General features: G+C 41.6%; 1 protein-coding gene and 1 long non-coding RNA gene across 3 annotated transcripts in view; one reads left to right on the plus strand and one right to left on the minus strand.

Annotated features, from left to right (window-relative positions):
- RASA3 (RAS p21 protein activator 3) overlaps positions 1–21,403 on the minus strand; it is a 265,746-nt gene that overhangs the window by 92,772 nt on the left and 151,571 nt on the right. For both annotated transcript variants that reach the window (XM_038388188.2, XM_038388179.2), the window contains exon 4: positions 4,946–5,040. In XM_038388188.2, the coding sequence (XP_038244116.1) occupies positions 4,946–5,040 (95 nt within the window). The remainder of the gene's footprint in view (positions 1–4,945; positions 5,041–21,403) is intronic.
- LOC122458793 lies at positions 20,175–21,314 on the plus strand. The gene is made up of 2 exons (XR_006279079.1): positions 20,175–20,303; positions 21,285–21,314. It is a non-coding gene; the product is annotated as an uncharacterized LOC122458793 (long non-coding RNA).

Here is a 21,403-nt window from a genome sequence, read left to right on the forward strand (position 1 = left end):
AGCACAATGGGTCTTGGTCAGTTGGTGCTCTCAGTGCTGGCTGGGAAGGACCAAGATAGGTGTGCACCGCTGGTGCAGAGCATCAGGCCGTTGGATCTATGGGCTCCAGATCCCGTTGTGCACGTGAGCACATTGCCTCCTCCATAAGGAACTTGCGGAGGCAAAGTTCCCTGGCTTCATGAGTTCAAGCTGGAAAGGAGCAGCAGATGGAGCAGTGGGAGGCAATATGGGCTTTACCCAAGCAGTAGAGACAACAATGGTGCTCGTCACTCACAGAGAAGGAGCACGGGCATAAGGGACAGTATTTGAAGCCAGCTTGCCTGGGCTTAGTCCTCGGGTTGGGGAAGGAATCCCTGCAAGGGGAGAAGTCTGACAAAGATAACCTATCTAACTTAGAACTAACGGACAACTATAAACAACTAGAGAAAAAACTATGTACAGACAACGAGCAAAGAACAGTTCTCTTAGCAAGCTAAGAGCACCGAGGAACCAAGGTTCCACCTCTGGCCACACGGTGGTAAGAAGGAACTGGAGTGGTGTTGACCCACACAGCATCTTAAAGCCTTGGACACATCACACGGTTGATGCATAATGCACATGTGGGTCAACAGACATTACTATGAACAGTTCTGGCTCTGGTGCATGGCGCACATGCGTACCCACATTTGGAATCCACATAGGGACCGTCATCTGAAGCAGAAATTATTTGCACATGCAAATTTCAAAAACATTGTTTTACACAGAATAGCAGCTTCCTTGAGAGACGGTTATTGGACAGGCTGTCACATGTGCAATATTGTGAAGACACGGACAAAAAATAATACAGAATAGCACAATGCCAGCTCTGATTTGGGATGTGCTTCTGTTTAATGTTAAAACACAGCTGAGGTAATCGGAGCTATTTCAGAAACAGTGGAAGAAAACTGGCTCACTGGATTAGCACTACTAGCAGTGCATCGCAGTCAACCTCTCCCAGTAGAGAATGTGATCGACATCCTTGCATTTACACCCCGACACCTAAATTTTGTACTTTAATATTCTGTGTAACATGTACTAATATAGACTTTTAACCCCATACACCTTTTGTAGAGACCTCTGATACCTGGTAGGTAACCTGGGCCCCTCCTTAGGAAAATTCTGGTTGCGCCCTCTGTGATTTTTGGAAGGAAGAAATTCCACTGTGAAAGACATGCTAAATGTCTGGCTCATGCATGCTACACCCGATGCATTGCCAGCTCCACAATCCCCAGCTATTGTAACAGGTTGCAGAGAAACAGTTTTTCAAAGAATGATGGCCCAGCTTTTTTATCCAGAAGACAGAACCAGTGCATGAAGCAGAGCAGCAGTGATATGCTAATCGGACAGTGGTTGTTTATTAGATGGACTGCTGTATTTTGCATCAGCTATTGCTTCTTGGTGGACATAACCTTCAGTCCCAAGCTCAGCAAATTGCAAAAGCCTCTGGAGACAATGAATGCAAAGTACAGATTCAACAGGAAGCAGCACGGCCTCCCTGCCACAGTCATTATTTGGCTATTCAGGCACAACAAAGAACCCAGCAGAACCCCACAACCGTGTGTCACCATGACAAATGGAATTCAGCAACCCTCAATTGAGGGCATTGGTATAGCTTTGGAAAATTCTTCAGAATGTTTCCTTCTTACTAACATTAATACAGTCTTGCCTATGTTCACATAACTTTTCTTCATCCTGTTGCTCCTCTCAGGCACGGAGATATGGGGATTATCGCATTGTCTACACTAGATGTGAAGCTAGCTATTTCCCACACTGGAGTTCATAATGTCCCACATATTCCCCTTAAAGGTAAGGATTAGGAATAGATGTTTAATAGGAAAAGAGAAGATCGGGTCCTGAAGGACTCCGTAATTGAGCTCTCTCAAGGAAGAGCAACTGCCCACCATCATGGCTCTGAGAGAAGTGAGCTAAATTATCTCAGTGCAATTCTGCTCACCCCGCCAGGTCACTCAACAGGTCCTCATAATCATCTGGGTTAGAAGATGCAGTACTAGCATGATTAGATGTCCATTGCTAGGGACAAAGACAACTCTGGAGTTTATTTCCATTGGTTCGCTTTAGTACTCTGAACTTACAGAGAACCACTTTAGAAACAGAAGTTAGGGTCCAACTCCACCATGAAGTTATCAGGTAATTATTTCCACAAGTTTTAACCCTAATCTATTAGGCAACAGGGTTCCCTAGGAAAGTCATGTAGACCAAACTCTTAAGAAGCATCCACTAACTTTGCTATATAAAACTGGAAAGACATGTTAAGGCCATTGACTGACAGAGGTGGGACTAGGACTCAGGAGTTCTTGACACCCAGCCCTGTGCTTAATCCACTAGATGTTATGGATCTGGGGACCATCGCCAGAATATTTAAGTGCTAATTCACAAACTAAAGGGACTTCTTGTTTGCACACTACAGGGCTTTTTTGCATGCTTCAGTGTGAATAATTGTCCGCCACTTTCTACAACAGTTTTGAGGGGAGAGAGAAACAAAGGGAAATGAATTGATTAAACATTTTACACATATTTTTCACCAGTTTTGTTAAACATATTCCGTACTTCATCTTCTCCCCTAATAAATGTATAAAATTAATTTTCCAAAAAGAGATACAGCTGAGACACCTACCACAAGTACAAATCAGCCTTTATTTTACTCCTTTTGTTGGACTACCTTCTCCTTACATTGCTGTCCTCACAGAGTATTTCCAAATCTGCTCACCATTATAGTGGGGAACATAAAAATCTCTTGTAATATATTCTAACAAACCTTACATGAGACGTTTAAGCAACAGGGTAAAATTGTCCAAATGATCATCATATTTCTGCTACTTGTAATAACTGCTTATCACAGAAGCCAGAAACAGCTTTTAACACTTTTTTTTTATAAGATACAAACAGAGGAAGTGATAAGCAGTACAAAAAAAATCACAAACAGTACATTCTTTCCAGCTAATATTATGCTCTCACTATCCTCAAACTAGAATATTTCACAACTCTTTGCTTTATTAGCTTACAACTTCAGTAACAAATTATCAGTGTTCTCCTAGAGAGTCTCCTTGGTCTAATATAGCTCCCAAAGGCAAACTGCTGTCAATATTAGAGCAAAATCAACATGTCTGAGTATTATGCAAATATTGGCTCACTTCAGCTAATAAATGATGAGGGAAAGTTTTCATATCCTGCTGGAAATAAACACTAATACAATCTATTGTTTTAAAACTACTGCAACAAGAGCCTTCTAGGTGAGAAGAAGAAGAAAGAAGCAAGAGTAAACAAAAGATTTCAATGCCCTTAAAAGCCTTTCTGTGATGTAGACACACAAAGGATCAATATTTTACCAGAGAATGTTACAGACTGAACTGGAACAGCAATTACAACAATGTCTTCACATCATGCTCATAACTGTAGGTTACCCAACTTTATTTTTTTGGAATAAGCAAAACTACATATATTTTAAAGTATAGTATAAGTATGCTTCACTGCAAAGTACATACACCTAAAACACAGCTACAGAGTATACACAGTATAGACATTCATTTTCCTGTACACAGTGTGCACACACACACGCACATGCAGATCAAAAAGCCAATATATGCCAAAAGCTATACCACACTGTGGTGTCTGAGTAGCATTTCCCCATTCCATGCATAGGAAAACACTGCCGTGTACTCAGACCGCAGTGTCTGTGGGCTTCTACGCTCATATTCATTGTTCAAAGGTGACCTACAATATTAAATTCTTATTTAAGGACAATATTTGTTATTTTAAAAATGGAATCTGGTTCAAAAGAGGTCTAGAAGACACAAAAAGGAGCCATTAGAAAGGTGTCCCTGAAATCTACAGCTGCCTGGATATCAAAGAAGTTAGAGGGATAACTTGATTTTTGAGTAGCAGCCGTGTTAGTCTGTATTCGCAAAAAAGAAAAGGAGTACTTGTGGCACCTTAGAGACTAACAAATTTATTTGAGCATAAGCTTTAAGTGAGTTGTAGCTCACGAAAGCTTATGCTCAAATAAATTTGTTAGTCTCTAAGGTGCCACAAGTACTCCTTTTCTTTTTTGCGAACTTGATTTTTGTTTCTTTTTTAAAATTTTATAAGATTCCAGCTTCTGATAGAGCACTCTCTAAATAGCATGCTTCCCCCCTCCCCACACAAACTTCTCAATACGTTTTATAATGTATTTTCTGCTCCTTGTTGACCTTAAGAGTTTTCCCAGGCAATAGAGAGTATGCCTAAATAGGAAATCAGTGTAACTGACAACATGTGGAAAGCTGTCAAATGCACAAAGTAAGCTGAAAATAGACAATTTTTTTCTTGATAACTTTCCATTTATTAAAGGCCAGGCTGACAGCATCATCTATTATTAAGGTTGCCACCTTTCTAAGACCCAGCACAGGCAACCTTAATTCTGGTACTTCCTAACTTTTGAGAGTTTGAATTTGCAAGCTTAATTATGTTCTTTTCACACAGTTTTTTTGTGTAATAATAATAATAATTTTAGGTGGCACTTGTAACCCTGATTTTCAAGTTGACAATGTCCCTTTAAGACTGAACAGTTATCTGCAAGGCCTTCAGGATCTTTAGTATTTTGTAGCTAGCCATCCTATTTTACACTATCTCTATAGTTTATGTAGCTTTAATCATATGGTAAATTACAAAAGTCTAGGTTGAAATCAATTAAATCAATACAAAACTATATGGGTGAAATTGACTTAAATGGACCAAAATTTCACCTTATATCACCAGTTCAAAAAAAAAAATCCACACACACATGCTTTAATTACAAATATTAATGTAACCTCAACTGAAGTCATTAATGACACTTCCATATCTATGCCAGCTTATTTTCTGTAATTAGATGGCTCTAGAAGTTGCAATGGTGGCATTATAAAATACCTTGACAAGGAAGAAATCTCACCTGTACTTCTGAATCAGCATCAACATGCTGTAGCTGAAACCAGGTGTCTCTGTTATGGTATTTCTGCAGATCTTCCTTCTGTATAGCTACTTTTCCTGGAAACGGAATAAATCAAGAAGCATTGTTTAAATGTATTATTTTTACACACAGATTTATTTCAATAGGACTTCAATGTAAACAGTTTTTTCAAACCAGCGATCTGACTATTCCCCACAATCAGAGCTATACGGCTATGAAAGACTAGCAAGATAATGCATTACTTTTCTTTATGGCAAGAAACTTTTTCTACTTTGCATCATGAAAGACTTTGAAATTCCTTACAGCATACTCATTTAACAAGTTGAAGTACTGTACAGCATCAATCTGTTTATGACTGGGTTTACAGTAAAATACCACGATGCTACAATAAAAATCTGTCAGAACCTTGAAAACCAACTGGCATTGTCCTGCCATTTTAATGTTAAAGGCAGAACTCCCCAATAATCGCAATGGAAAGTTCCAGGCATTGTAGTAGGTTTGGACTCACAACTAGACTAGTAGACATGGATATAATACATGCATTTTACTTTATTTATTTATTTATTTATTTTGCCAGAAAGCACTGTTGAAGCAGGGGACACCAAGTTATGACCCCTGTATTTTAATTCCAATTCTGCATTAGCTGGCTGTGTGACTCTGAACTTTACACATAGACTCTGTCATTTTACAACCTACAAATTGGTTAAGATACAACTACCTTACTCACAAGAAGTTTGGAGGCTTAAAGTTTGCAGAGACCTATCATTCTACTAATAGAGTGCTATCCACTTGAGGACAAGAATCATTATTCGCATGTACAGGTACACACTACTTCTAAATTTAGATCAAGGAAAATACACGCTAGCGCTACCCTTACATTTTAACTCCCACTAAAGCGTATATGACCTAACTAAAATAACAGGCTCTAATTCCATGTGTGTTATGAATTGACATATGAGCACTAAGGTCCAGATTTTTAAAGGTTTTAGGGATTGCTGCACATACTTAAATCCTGTTAGGCATTGAAACACTGAGTACAGCAATGCCAAAACACCTTTGAAAATCTGGGTTTATGGCTAAAACTTTCACCTCATCCAGACGGTCATAAAGGGAGTTGTGTCAAGTACTCTCTGATGGACAGTAAAGCCTTTTTTGAGGAGTTTTTTGTGTGTGGGTTTACAGAGCAGTTGTACAAAAGGAGGATTGATGGTCAGTCCCAGAAGACCATGTGATTCTCGGAGAGCAGCTTTAGGCTAGATGGTTTCCCAAGGACTGACTGATGGAGGCACAGTGAATAAAGTGTTTTAAGTTGAGAGAAACAGATGCAAGACAGCTGCCTCTTGGTGAAAGGGCAGTGGTGTTGTACCTCAAGTTTCTGCAAAAGGGAGTTGCCTGTGTGCAGTTCATTCAAGGAATCAGGACTTGTGTACAGTTTGTAAATAAAAAAAAAACACTTAGAAAAATGCCCTATCACTGATTTATCTTCCAATGGGAAACCTACCTGCAGGGCCTCTAAATCTACCATGCTTGGCAAAGGGTCAGTGATATTCCTATTGCATACAAACTGAAGCCCAAGTATCTATAGATAATATTTCCAAAGCAGGGAATAAACAAACTAATAAACTCAAAGTCACTTATCTTGTTAGCACACTCTAGCTTGATTTCTTACAAGAAAACTTGAATGAGCATTTAAGTAATTTATAATTCATGTTTTGAAGTTTCAGCCCTTTTCTCAGTTGTGTTCAGACCTTTCCACACAGTGTTCCCTTGTTTTCTAGCTGCTCCCAAGTAGCTATGAGTTACAGCTACCACTAGCCCTCTTGTCACCAACAAGCTGCTTCCCGTGCCAGCTCCCACCTTTTTAGCCCCAATGCCTAAAGTGCCTTGCATAGGTGGTGGATATAAGAGGCCAGGGGAGGCTACGCCTCCCCAAACAGCCAGCATACCACCACTGAAAGAGAGGGTGTCCCGGCTGAGGACCTGCCTGCGCTTCGCTGCCACGCCCCGTTCCCACTCTTCTCCTCTTCCTGTCCCAACTCCTCCTACATGGGGGCCTCATGGGAGGCGGTGAAGAGGCACACACGAGTGGTGAGCAGCCTGCCAGCTGGTGGGCAGGGGAGGGGGCGAAGAGGTGCGAACAGCAGGGACGGGGGTGGAGCATGGGCAGGGCTTCAGGGGAGGAGGCTCAGTGGGGGCGGGGCCATGGTCCGGGTGCCATCCATCTCCCCAAACGGAGGAGTCATGTGCTGCCCATGGTGCCTTGCCCTCTCTCCACAGCCAGGCTCCCCCAGATTCCTGCCTCTGGCTTTCTGCTCCTAACTAATTCTGTGCAGCCTTTGACTCATTCGTGAACTCCTCTGACCTCAGCTCTACACTTCCCCTTCCTGTCCTTAGACCAGTGTGTATCAAACTTTTGTATTGGTGACCTCTTTCACACAGCAAACCTATGAGTGCAACCCCCCTTCTAAATTAAAAACACTTTTTTTTTTATTTAACACTATTCTAAAATGCTGGAGGCAAAGCAGGGTTTGGGGGTGGAGGCTGACAGCTCGCAACCTCCCATGTAATAATCTTGTGACCCTCTGAGGACTCCCAACCCTCCCAGTCTGAGAATCCCTTTCTTTGACCCCTCTACTGGTTGGATGTTAAATTGGGGATTAACATAGTGCCAAATAATGAGCCACCAAGTTCATTACAGTATTTTTATTGGATGTGCAGAGTTAATGACTCTCACTTCTCAGGACTCCAATCATTACATTACATAAACCTACAGTGTAAGATAGCAGATATTTTAATTATTTATGGGGAACACATAGCTGGTGAAGTTACGTTATTGAGAGTGTATTTGTACAGGAATTATGTACATGTATTTTCTAGGCTTCAATTGTTTTGGTCAAACAGGCAGCACCGTGGCAAACTAGCTTCTCTAATGAGCATGTGAATACAGTAAATCCACAGGTGACCTCCCAAAAATTTCTTTGGATTTTCATTTGAAATTGTTTGTTCACTTTCGCTTATGATACCCTTCTAATCCAGTGCAGAAATTCTCTAGCCAGACTCTGCATGTAACAATTACCTCACAAGTAATGTCCTTGGCACGCTTTCATCAGCCATTTCCATTCATAGTCACCTTCATTTCATGGAACTTTCCCATAGAAAGTTCTCAGGCAATTTAGTTTACATCAGAATATTAACAGCACATATGCTGACACATTATACAGGCCCTAATTCTCCAACTGGATCTATGCAGAGTTTGGACGACTTCTTTTGAGCTCCAGAAGGGCAAGCCTGCACAGATCCGATTGCAGGATCAGGGCTATAGTATGTAACTACAGTATAAATATTTTTGGACCATGGATTCATTTATCCAGCACCAAGTGGATTAATATGGAGGTACAACTGTTTTGATCAGTAAACTGAACAGTGCTACTTTGCTGCGCACACAAAAGCAATTCAGGCACTGTGCCTATGTTTTTCCAGAAGTGAGGTTGAAAGGAACAGTTAGCAACAAATACAGAAGCTACATTTTCTGTCTTTGTTATTCTTTTCTCTCCCCTCTTGTGTGCATTTTCTTGTTTTAGGAAACGGGAACAGACTTCAGCAACAGCTCCAGCCCATCCTAACTAACTTTTTCTCTCCCCACCCTCAAAAGTACATTTATTGCCATCTTTAATACCATCTATGAGCCAGTCAAGCAGGGTTTCTTTCCTTCTAAATGTTTTCTACAGCTAAAGGGATATTGTTAACATGAAAGTTTTACTTCATACTTTACAGTTCAAAAGCTTTAATTGTTTTCCTTTCTTTTTCTGTATCTTTAATAAAAGCTTAAAAGGATTTGTAATGGTGTTTGCCATCTCCTAAGCAAGCTGAGGTCTCTGTATGTGGAACCCTGTGACTTGTTTAAAACAGGAAAGGTTGTTAATGTTAACACCTTTGACTCCTTTGGGCTCATTTATTCCATTTAAATTAATACAACACACCTTAGACCACACACCATAATCTTATCTTTTCCCTCACTAGGGGTTCCAGACTTTCAGCACTTCCTTTGCCAAACACAAGAAACTGCTGTCCCAAACACGAACAACTATTAGTGTTGGGTACTTTGGTAAAAAGGCATGCGAAATACGAGAAGTTGAAGGGACAGTGTTAAGGCTGCAAGAATGGGTAAGTTGTGGGCCTGAGAGCGGAGAAGTAGAGCGTAGGTATTGTTAGGTAGCATAAATTTTCATTTCCTTGCTCTTGTGGTTGTGTCAGTTATGTAAACTCTGTTTCACAATAATTTTTGTGTATTAATATATTTTGTATATAATCCAAACTATACCCATTTTCCTTCTCATAAGTATAAATTTCTAAGTGTAAATGTAATTGAATAGAGTGTAGAGCAATTTATATCTCAGGCTAATTCTAATTTGTGAGTTGATTTCTTAAAGACTGTTTTTGTGTAACTCAGTTATCTATTTCCTTTATTTGTATGGCTTTTATTTTTATTTATATTTGTTCACTATTTTATTACTCTCTTATGGGTCTAGTGGATGACAGTCACATCTTCCTACTTTCCATAAGCTACTTCTGTCCAGTGCATGATAAAAACAGAATTAGCTCTCTCCTCCTATAATCTTGATTTCTCCTAGTAGGGATTTATTGCTCTAGATAAAACTTCCCACTGCTTACCTAATAATATGTTTGGTTTAGTATAAGATTTTTTTTTGTCTTCCTTCAAGTCAAGAGCAAACCTCTAGTGGAATTCAAACATCACAATGAGGACTTCGAAAGGAGGGCTTTGTGTGTTTCCTCAGTACCAAACTGTAACAATTCTAAAGATTTGCATCTCCTCAGCTTTGAAAGTATTCATCTGAGAAAGGCACAGCTGTTCAGCAAACATGTCAACATAGATAGAGGAGAAAGAAACTCTGCCTCCATTCCACTGAATTGGACAGAACTCTTCAGGAGTTATGGGGCCTGCCTGAAGCAGAGGATTCATATTAGGATACACCAAAATTAGAGTTAACAAAACGAATTTGCCTTTAATTGGCTTCACTTTGCCACAGCTCCTCCACCAGACTAAGCAGTGGGGAGTGGGATGGAGGGAAGGACGCAACCTGCCAGAATTCTCTGAGTCACAAATGGTACATTTCACACCCACCGAAGGCAGCTTTTCAGAGGCCACGAAGGCCCAAAGTAGCAGCAATCAAGGACTGCATAGCAGAGAGGAAGGATCCTCACAGAACCACGTTAGGTCTATCTGCACGAGTTCCTTGCCCCTCCAGGTAACAGCTTAGTGGGCCTGCACACAACATCTAAGCACCACCTCCTTGCCCCCTACCACACCCGCCTAACCCACAAGTCAATCAGAAAGCACAGAGGTTCTATTTGGGAGTAAGAGTTCCTTTCTCATGTAGGAGAGGGCCAGGATTTGGCCCACAGTGAAGTCATCTCCCCAACTCAAAAAGTACTTCATTACACACAAGATTTTATTATATCCAGGTTACAGCATGTGTATGTGCAAACAATTAGCAAAAAAACCAAAAACACAACAAAAAAAACTTGCTTCAAATAAGTGTCCTCATGTTAGAGTTCGGGGTATAAGTTTTCAGAATAAATAGAATCTTGTCATATTCCCTACACTTTTGATTGAAGCAGAGGATAAATAATTGTGTATCGGTCACATGAAGGGTATACAGGATTAACTATTCTCTTAGTGTTGTGCTAAATGATCTGATGAGGTGGCATGTTTCCTGTTTTTAACTGATCTGTATGCTCAAGGTCACAGGTCTGCATCCTGAGCTACTCATTACACGCCCATGAGAATACCAGCTGGGGGCCTAAAGTGGAGCTGTTTTTCTTCAGTCATTTTTTTCAGGATTTGGCTAGATTAAGGGAGGAGAAGCTTTCTGCTACACTGTACTGCCATTATCTGCCTTTTTTGCATTCATTATTTTCTCTCATTTAATATTTCCACCAAAGTGAAAGGGAATACCCAACATACTCAAAACTAACTGTGAATTAAATGAAGGTTACTTATCTGTACTGAGATTCTTTGAGATGGACTTTGCATATTCACACTCATGGGATGCTCTGATTGGTACAGCCTAAATGGTAGAATTCTAGCCATTGGAATGCTCACATGCCTCACTCGCCTGTCCCTTCAGTGAACATTGAGCGTCCCAGAGCGAGGATTTTCAGTTCCTTCCCCTACGACCCCAAGCCCTTTTAGTAAGTAGGAGTCTGAAGTAGCAGGGAGAGGTAGGCGTGAAGTATGAATTTGCAGAGTCTGTCTCTAAGAGCCTCAGTTACAGGTAAGTAACCTTCCGTTCTCTTTCAAGCGTCCTCTGTATATTCCCAGTCAGGAGATAGATTAGTAAAGCAGTATCTGTCCCAGGATGGTGGGACCACAAAGTCCTAATTAAATAGGGACTGCAGGACTGCTTTGCCAAATCTTGCATCAGAGCTAGATTCTAAATCTAAGCAGTAGAATTTAGTGGAAGTGTGAACAGAACAGCTCTACATATTTTTATTAGAGGAAAAGTATATAGAGAAAGCCATAGAGGCTGCCTTCGATCTAGTAGAAAGTGTTCGAACTCCCTGAGGAAGGGACAACCCTTTCAATTCATAAGATACTTTAACACATAATCTAACCTATCTTGAAATCATTTATATAGAAATAGCTTTTCCCTCATTCTCTCCTTCATAAGCAATAAATTTTGGTGCTGTCTAAATTGTTTAGTCCTATCTAAATAAAGGGCTAGAGCCATTCTAACATCTAGAGTATGTTACATAGCCTCTCCATCATATGTATATGGTTTGGGGGGAAAAACAGTACAATTATAGACTGCTTTATAAGCAAATCGGACACCACTTTTGGTAAAAACTTTGGGCATGTATGAAAACCAATAAAGGGCAGATCATTGAATAGTGCATGTAGTTTGATTATAAGCCTTATAAACATTGCAGAGGCGAAGGGTATTAAAAACACTGTCTTGACCAATAAAATAAATTATAGCTTCCTAAACGCCCAAAGAGAGGTCTCATCAAATGTGAAAGCACCAAGTTTAAATCCCAAAATGGCATAGAGCGCCTTATTGGAGGGTATAAATTATTTAGGCCCTTTAAGAACATTTTAACTACATCCTTAGTAAAAATTGATTTCCTCCCCACAGGTACGTGATATGCTAATATGGCTGAGAGATTAACCTTTATTGAAGATAGTGAAAGATCTGCTTTTTTAAGGTATAATAAATATTGTAAAACATAACTAACTGGTGCTGTATATGGATATATATCATACATGGAAATCCATAATAAAAATCTACAACTATAACTTCTGTGTGGGCTATTTCCTGGAACGCAACAATACATTTTGTACATACTTGTAACAAATAACTGTTTTCTGACATTCCCAGAGTCCTACTCCCCATTCTTTAAGATGAAGAGATTGAAGATCAGGGTGATAAACCATTCTGTGGTGTTGTAACTCCAGTGGCAGAGGCTCCATTAGCCCTCCTGACCGGTGAATTAAGTCTAGATACAATTGCAATCTGGGGCACACTAGCATTATTAAAGTTACCTTATCCTTGCCTATCTGACCTTGTTTATCACTTTCTGCATGAGGGAAAATAAGGGGGAAGCATACATTAAGCCCTGACTCCAATGTATTAGAAAGACATCCAGTATTGATTCCCTGTCTCCACCTGCGCTTGAGCAAAATTTCTGACACTTCCTGTTGCTACTGGATGCAAAGAGGTCTACTGTGGGAATCCCCCCAAAAACTGAAAGGATGTTTTACTATTTAGCTCTTCAAAGACGACTCGTGCATCTGACATGTTGACCTGCTTAGATAATATGCAAGCGTGTTTTGCTTCCCTGCTTCATGGATTGCTACTGGATGATGATACTCTATATACCAGTGCCAAAGTTTCTTTGACTCCATGCATAACAGTAGGGAATAAGTCCCCCCCGCCCCTCCTTACTTGTTCAGAAAATATAATGCCATCATATTGTCTGTTACCACTGAACTATCTTGTGTTTGACCTGAGGTAGAAATGACTTCTAATCAATCTTGTTGCTCTCAGATCTAACCCACTGATGTGAAGATACTTTTCATTTGGTGACCAATGAGGCTCTGATTAACAGCCTGTTGTTCAAATGTGCCCCCTAGCCCAGTGTGGGTGCATCAGAGACAAGTATTACCAATGGAGGAAGGAAACAAAGGCATAGCTTCATTACACTTTGAACATTTGCTCACCATGTTAGTGGTGTTAAAACCTGGGGTGGAGTTACTAATTTGCAATACATGTCCCTAGTCTGTAATTTACTGGTAATCAGTTCTGAAGTTCCCTCATCTGAAGATGAGCATATGGCATCATTGGCATGGTTGACATCAACAGACCTAGCACCACCAAAAAAAAAAAAGTATTGGTTGTTGTGGGGATTGATAAAGGAGATTTATAGACATTTTTACTTTTATAAATTTCTCCTCTGGAAGGAAAGCTTTTGCCATAGTTGAATCTAGTATTCCCCCAATAAAGAGTTTCCTTCAGGATGGGATTAAAATGGATTTTTCCCAATTTATTTATAATCCCAGACTGGCAAAGAGGAAAACATTTGTTTTACATGCAGTTGGGTGTCTTCCTTGGATGACACTTTTATTAACCAATCATCCAGGTACAGATTCACAAACATCCCCTGCCTTCTTAGGAATGCTTCTACTACATATATGCATTTTGTAAAATTTCTGGGTGCTGTAGACAACCCAAAAAGGAGGACCTTGTTCTGAAAATGGGCCTCTCCCACTATAAAATACAGGTATTTCTGATTACAAAGTCTTACTGTCGTATGGAAATATATGTCTTTTAAATCCATAGCTGCAAACCAATCCTGAAGGGAAACAGAAAGGATTATAGAAGGTAGAGATAACGTGTTGAAACAAAATTTCTTTATATAGGTGTTTAATTTTCTTAAATCCAAAGTAGGGCAAAGGCCCCCCGCCTTTTTTGAAATTAGGAAAACAACATAGTAAACAATCTCTTCCTCTCTGATCTGGTAATAACACTTCTACTGCACCTAACTCCACTAGAGATTAGACCTCTGCTCTTACCAAATCAAGGTGAGCGTGATCCTTGACCAAGGATGACAGAAGTCAGTTGTTGGAGGGGTAGGGAACTGACACGCTCCATACCTCGGGGGAGCGCCCTGTAGCCCCCATATTCCTCATCTATATATAACTGTGATATTTCATATAAAACATGCCATGTGAGGTATCGTGGGAAAGATTATGATCTGTTGGAACACACTGTTCCATCTAAATATGTATATCATTAATGCATATGAAGTTATGGAAATGTGTTGTATGGTTGTCACTAAAATATGCTGTGAGTTGGGGAATCACCCAGATATTCAATCCCCTCAGACAAGAACAAAGGAAATAACCAACGCCCGGGTGGGCATCAAACAACCATCAACAGCCACTGTGCTGCAAAGGAATTACAATTCAATTACTCACGTATGCAAGGCCACACTAGAGGAATTGCTCAACCTTCCCTGGTGATTCAGCAATGCCCATCAGACATGCCTGGACTTGTATTCTCCAAGCATATAAACTAAGGGCTTGGCTACACTTGCGAGTTAGAGCCCTAGCTCACTACCCATCCACACTGGCAAGGCACGTAGAGCACTCCGACTCCACGTCTAGGGAGCTCCTGGTACTCCACCTCGGTGAGAAGATTAACGCTGGTTGCACCTTGGCTGAAAAGCCTGGGCGTCAGTGTGAACAAGGTGTTGCATTACTGCGCTCTGATCAGCCTCCAGAAACGTCCCATAATCCCCTTAAATCAAGCGGCCACTCTTCTCACTGTTTTGAACTTGCTGCAGGAATGTGGATATGCCCTTTGAAAGCTCCGTTTCTGACAGCTGGCATGCTTATCTGCTCCAAGACAAAGCAACCATTACTGTGGAATGCTTTGTGTGTGTGTGTGTAAAAAGAGAGAGGCGGGGGTATGCTGCTGTCTGAATTTACAAGACGGCATGCTGACATGCTCTCAGTCCCCCAAAAACCCACTCTCCCCGCCCCACATTCACAACACTCCCTGTCACGCTCCACTCCACTCCACCCCATCCCCATTTGAAAAGCACGTTGCAGTCACTTGCATGCTGGGATAGATGCCCATAATGCACCCCTCCCAATGCTGCTGCAGGTGCCGCAAATTTGGCCACGCCAGTGCGCTTGAAGCTGTCAGTGTGGACAGACTGCAGCGCGTTCCCTATGGCACTCTCCGAAGACTGGTAGAAAGCACTCTACATCTGCAAGTGTAGCCATGCCCTAAGAGTATAAAACAGAACACAGTGGCCCCATGCTTTTCCTTTTCTCCTTCCTCCCACCCCGACTCAGGCTGCAAGCAACAAGAATGCTCAGAAGACTGAAGACTCCAACAGAGGAGACTGGCCCAGGTTTATGAGACAAACTTGTATATTAAGGACTGTCAGATCCAGGGGGGGTGAAAACATTGCTTAATCTAAATACTGTCTAGTGTGATAATGGTTAAGGTTTGACTGTGTGTTTATATTTTCTTTTCTTTTGGTAACCACTCTGACTTTTTGCTTATCACTTACAATCACTTAAAAATATCTTTTGTAATCAATAAACTTGCTTTAGTGTTTATCTTTACCAGTAAATTTTCCTGAAACATTTGGCAAATCTGCTCAGGTTTAAAAAGGCTTGTGTATATCCACTTTCCATTGATGAAGCGGTGAACCAATTAATAAACTTGCATTGCTCAAGAAAGGTCTTGAGCAGTGCAAGACGGTATATTCTTGTGGTACAGTGCTGTGAGCTGGGGGGATTCAGCTGCTGTCTTTCGCTGTGTGATTCACGAGTGGCTCTGGGAGCATTCGTGCCCTCTAGCTAGGTGTGGGGCTCCACATGCTGTTGTGCTGAGTGATCCCAGCACCTGGAGGGGTCTGCTGCTTGTCACTAGCAGAGCATTGTAAGAGACAGCCCCGGCTGGAGAAATAAGGGGGCACAGCGGTCTCACAGTCCCAGGCTGCACCCCCAGGGATGCCATCAAAGGAACATCTTGAACTGAATAGCATACCTGCATGCAGTAACTTCCAGGATCCACCTAGCTGATGTTATTAATTCCCATTTGTGGTAAAATTCACACAAGTGGTTCCCAATCGGAGGGTAAACAATGTCCAACTGGGCTGGTTTGTAACTCTAAAGCCTTATGTTACATCTGAGACCCTGTAGGAATCACAGATGATGATTCTTCCCCTGACTTACAAGACTTCTTCCTCTGCTGTTGATGTTGAGAGGCATGAGACTGAAGCTGAGGATAATTCCTCCTCTGTTATCAGTGAGGAATCGACATAGAAGACATATTGTCTTTGATATCTAAAATTAGAAGCTAGAGATGATCTCTTATTCATTGTAAAGAAGCCCACAGATCTAGCTGTAGATATCACATTTTTCATCTTTTCTAGTGTTTCATCTATCTGTACACTAAATAGGACCTTTCAAAAGGAAGGTCTTCAATCCTCATTTTCATCTCATGAGGCAGGCCTACTGATTTGAGCCATGCATGCCTTCTTAAAATGATAGCTGAAGCTACTGCTCTAGTCAAAGCATCTGAAGAGTCAAATACTGCTCTCCATTTGTATTTAGCAACATTCTAGCCTTCCGTGAGTAGAGCATTTGCTAATCTCTTAAACTCCTCATGTAAAGTAAAGTATTGATGAACAACATTTTCCCCCACAGAGGGTACTGGTACCTTGCCATGACAGACTGATCATTTGAAATATGCATGGCTAAAGTGGTAGAAGAACTTTTCCAGCCAACGACATCTAGTCTTTTCCCTTCATCAGATGGAGTGGATTGTAGTTGAGCACTGTTAGATCTCTGCAAAGCCACTTCTACACCCAATGAATTGGGAGCCAGGTAGGTGTGGAACATGGCCAAACTGTCCTAAGGTAACTGGGACAACCTGTCAGCCTTCTTTGATAAAGGTGGAAGATGGAGGATTGTTCCAGATTGTCTTTGCTGGTGGGCACAGCCCTTCCAATAAGGAAAGTGTAACTTTCGTCTAGTACAGATGTCCCCTAACTGGGGTGAGTCCCCCTATACAGGTGCTGAGGAACATTCAAGGTGGGCCCGGTGGGGCCTAGGCCAGCGCCCACAGGGGGCTGAGAGGGCGCACCGGCCAGCCCCACTCCACACCCAACTCTGCTCTGGCCCTGCCCCCCAGCCTCAGCCCCTGACCGTGGCACTGTGCCCAGCCCCATCCCCAGCCTCTGCCCCCTGACCATGGCCTGGCTGTGGCTCCACACCCAAGCCTGGCCCCTCACCCAGCCTCGGCTCCTGGATGTGGCTCTGGTTTCCAGCCCCAGCCTTGGCCCCCTTACCCCGTCTGCATCCCCCCACTCCCCAGCAGCAGCAGCTCCAGTTCCAGGGGGGTAGGGGTGGGCATGGGCGCAGACAGAGGTAAGGGGGTGTGTGACTGAAAATTTTGGGGACCACTGGTCTAGTAGCTGCTCCCAGTATATCAAAAATGGGATGGGGTGATTCCTCAATTGAAAATGAGAGACTATCCAATGTATTTGCCATAGACTCCACTAACTCATGGAATGGCACCACATCTTCTCAAGATGACAAGGCTAACTTGTCCCCTACATCCTGGGGATGTCATTCCTCCAGAGTCTGGATCTGACTTCCTGAACTCCATTAATTCTTCCTCTTCTGATAAAAATTCCCACCCTGCTGTAGGAAATTTAGCAGGACTTCTAGGTTCTTTTGTATCAAGTAATTGTACATCCTGACTGAACTGAATCAGAGAAAACCTATTCCCATACATAGGGAATAAGAAGGTAAGGTGCCGGAAAAATAAATAGTGTAGTCATCAAACCCAAGGTGTTATTTGCTAGTCAGGCCAGAAACCCATATTCGGATCTGATTTTATATATATTTTTATTATATTTATATATTTATTTTTATATATTTATATATAAAAAATCTTTTCCCAAACCGATAGGAGGCATAAAGGTATCTTTGTTCATACTACCTCTGATCAGAGGAAGAATATGGATCGGAAAATGGTTCTGCAGAAGGTAATTCTTGGTTCAGACAGAACTGGAGACAGTAATACCCTTTACAAATACAAAGGAAATTGGAGAAAAATTCCTCCCCAGAGAATTCAAAGATGTTTTACGTGGTGGCAGGAGAGGAGAAATTCTGAATTCCTCTACATGATCTCTCCTTGCTGGAGAAAAACATATCTGAGTCTGCTGTCATACAAGCTCTTCTTGTTCCATCAATATAGCTGACTTGATCTCTGGCCGAACAGAGGATGGATCCAATCTGTGTACCTGTGCAACTATGTGCTGTGGTGCCACACTATTACTAGCCTCTGGAGCCTCAGTACTCCCTCATTTCACCAGTTTCTCAAGCCTAAATTTTGGAATCACCTCATCTGGATCTGAGTATGTCATGTCTAAGAAAGAATATCTCCTCACCTTTCCATGAAGGTAGATATCACTTCTCAGATCCTTAAACATATATTGTTTAGAAGGGCTTTCTCCTGTGGATTGGCTCTTCTAAAAGAGGCCAATACCACTGAGGACTGAAACCTCATACACATCTCGCCAATCAAGTCTTTATTAAAAGGACTGGCGCTAAACATAGAAGGCTGACACTTTCAAAGGGTTTCTTTTTCTGATCTTTAACTCTGGGTTTTTCAGCATTAGTGGTGGGGTAGCAGACTCATCCAGTGCCGGTGCAGGTATGTGGGCTCTTCTGGAACCATGTCCTTTCCTGGTTCCAGATGGTTTTGACAACAGTGGTTCTTGTAACAGAATTGCTTGAAGCCTATTCTGTCTGTCTTTGCTCTTGTTGTAAAAGTAGAGCTTATTGAACACTTGGAGGGCAAGGGTCCTTCCCCTAAACGTGCCAAGCATGTAGCATGCATATCCAACGCATGGAATGCACTGGACAAGAAACGTCTTTTGGAAAAGGGTTTCTTCTTTAGTTCCATCCAAGTAACTAACTATATTACCAATCACTAAAATATTAACAACATTTAAATACTTACCAACTAAGATCTAAATCTAATCACGCACCCAGAAGGATTCCTGAGCTCCACACAAACTGTTCACCTGGTTCCAGTTAGAAGGAACCGAGGCAGCTGGAGCACCATGCCTCTTTTATATCCTCACCCTGGAACTCTTCACTTTCATTGCGGGGGGGGGAAGGGGGAGGGAGGAGCTCGAGTGCTCCAACAGCTACTGCTAGCTAGAATTCTACCTTTTAGGCTGCACCAGTTGGAGCATCTCATGAGTGGGAATATGCAGAGGACACTCAAAGGAGAATGTGTATTTACAATTTCCTTACACAGGTATTAAGACAGTGATACTGCTCTCTTTCTGCCACTGTGCCCATACATATCTGGTTTGCTTATTACTGCTGAGGTGCACTGGTCTCAATGTTTTTTCCAAGTGTAACCCCTCAAATCCTTTTCCTATTTGAAGAGTTGGATGACAATTGTTTCATATATTACATACATCCTGATTTGTCGTCTTGCTTTACCATTCTCACCCAAATTCTTTGAGTGTATATGTGATTGAAGTAGGAGAGAAAAAAGCTTATTTTATTTTAAAGGGAAGAAAAGCTATTCTGGTTTCTCTTACACAAAAAATAAACCCTAATGAGAACAGAATCAGTTTCATTTGCAGTAGTATCTTTCCTACTCAAGGTATCTCAACATGCTTTAAAAACCAATAGGTTATACCAGGGTAATATCCCTCAAGCAAAAGCAGGGATACACAATGTCCAAGGACAGTTTGACATAACCAGCTTATTTTCATAGTAAACCGTTTGCATTTACACACACATTACATATATGTAAAAATAGAAACATTTCATGTTTCAGACCAATCAAGTCTTGCATTTCTGTCTTTATTACATGTTGCATTCCACCTGGCATCCAAGATACATTCAAGGCACAGCTGTTCACAGCTTTATCATCAATTTAGCTAAGAAGATCCTGAGTGACTTAGCAAGTTAGCGTCAGGAAAATGCAGACGTAATAATGAAACATGAAAACCCACAAATGTGTTTATCATTATGACCCTTTCAACCGCCAGTGCCAAAAATGTACTGCATTGTTGCTCTAAAATTTATCTACTGCATAAGTGTATATCTTCTGGGTTTGTTTTTGTTCACAGATGTCTTATAAATAGGAAGAAAACATCTGACCTGTTTTGTTTTTGCTGCCTCAAGACTTCCTCTCTGCTACACAATGTGTAAGTTACACTTCTACCTTTGATGCCGGAAAATTCACTGTCACAACAGGCCAAGGTATCAATATCTTAATATCTTAATATCTGTTCAATATCTTCATAAATGATCTGGAGGATGGTGTGGATTGCACTCTCAGCAAATTTGCGGATGATACTAAACTGGGAGGAGTGGTAGATACGCTGGAGGGGAGGGATAGGATACAGAAGGACCTAGACAAATTGAAGGATTGGGCCAAAAGAAATCTAATGAGGTTCAATAAGGATAAGTGCAGGGTCCTGCACTTAGGATGGAAGAATCCAATGCACCGCTACAGACTAGGGACCGAATGGCTCGGCAGCAGTTCTGCGGAAAAGGACCTAGGGGTGACAGTGGACGAGAAGCTGGATATGAGTCAGCAGTGTGCCCTTGTTGCCAAGAAGGCCAATGGCATTTTGGGATGTATAAGTAGGGGCATAGCGAGCAGATCGAGGGACGTGATCGTTCCCCTCTATTCGACACTGGTGAGGCCTCATCTGGAGTACTGTGTCCAGTTTTGGGCCCCACACTACAAGAAGGATGTGGATAAATTGGAAAGAGTACAGCGAAGGGCAACAAAAATGATTAGGGGTCTAGAGCACATGACTTATGAGGAGAGGCTGAGGGAGCTGGGATTGTTTAGTCTGCAGAAGAGAAGAATGAGGGGGGATTTGATAGCTGCTTTCAACTACCTGAAAGGGGGTTTCAAAGAGGATGGCTCTAGACTGTTCTCAATGGTAGCAGATGACAGAACGAGGAGTAATGGTCTCAAGTTGCAATGGGGGAGGTTTAGATTGGATATTAGGAAAAACTTTTTCACTATGAGGGTGGTGAAACACTGGAATGCGTTACCTAGGGAGGTGGTAGAATCTCCTTCCTTAGAGGTTTTTAAGGTCAGGCTTGACAAAGCCCTGGCTAGGATGATTTAACTGGGACTTGGTCCTGCTTTGAGCAGGGGGTTGGACTAGATGACCTTCTGGGGTCCCTTCCAACCCTGATATTCTATGATTCTATGATTCTAAGGTAGAAATATAAATATTTCAAATTTGAATTTAACAAACAAACAACCTAGTCAAAGCTCTAGAACCTTGACAACCTAGGCATTTATATCCTGTGGGATTAGGTGCCTCCTGGGCAGGGTT

The sequence above is a fragment of the Dermochelys coriacea genome, chromosome 1 (assembly GCF_009764565.3).
Source record: "Dermochelys coriacea isolate rDerCor1 chromosome 1, rDerCor1.pri.v4, whole genome shotgun sequence".
Lineage (NCBI taxonomy): Eukaryota > Metazoa > Chordata > Testudines > Dermochelyidae > Dermochelys > Dermochelys coriacea.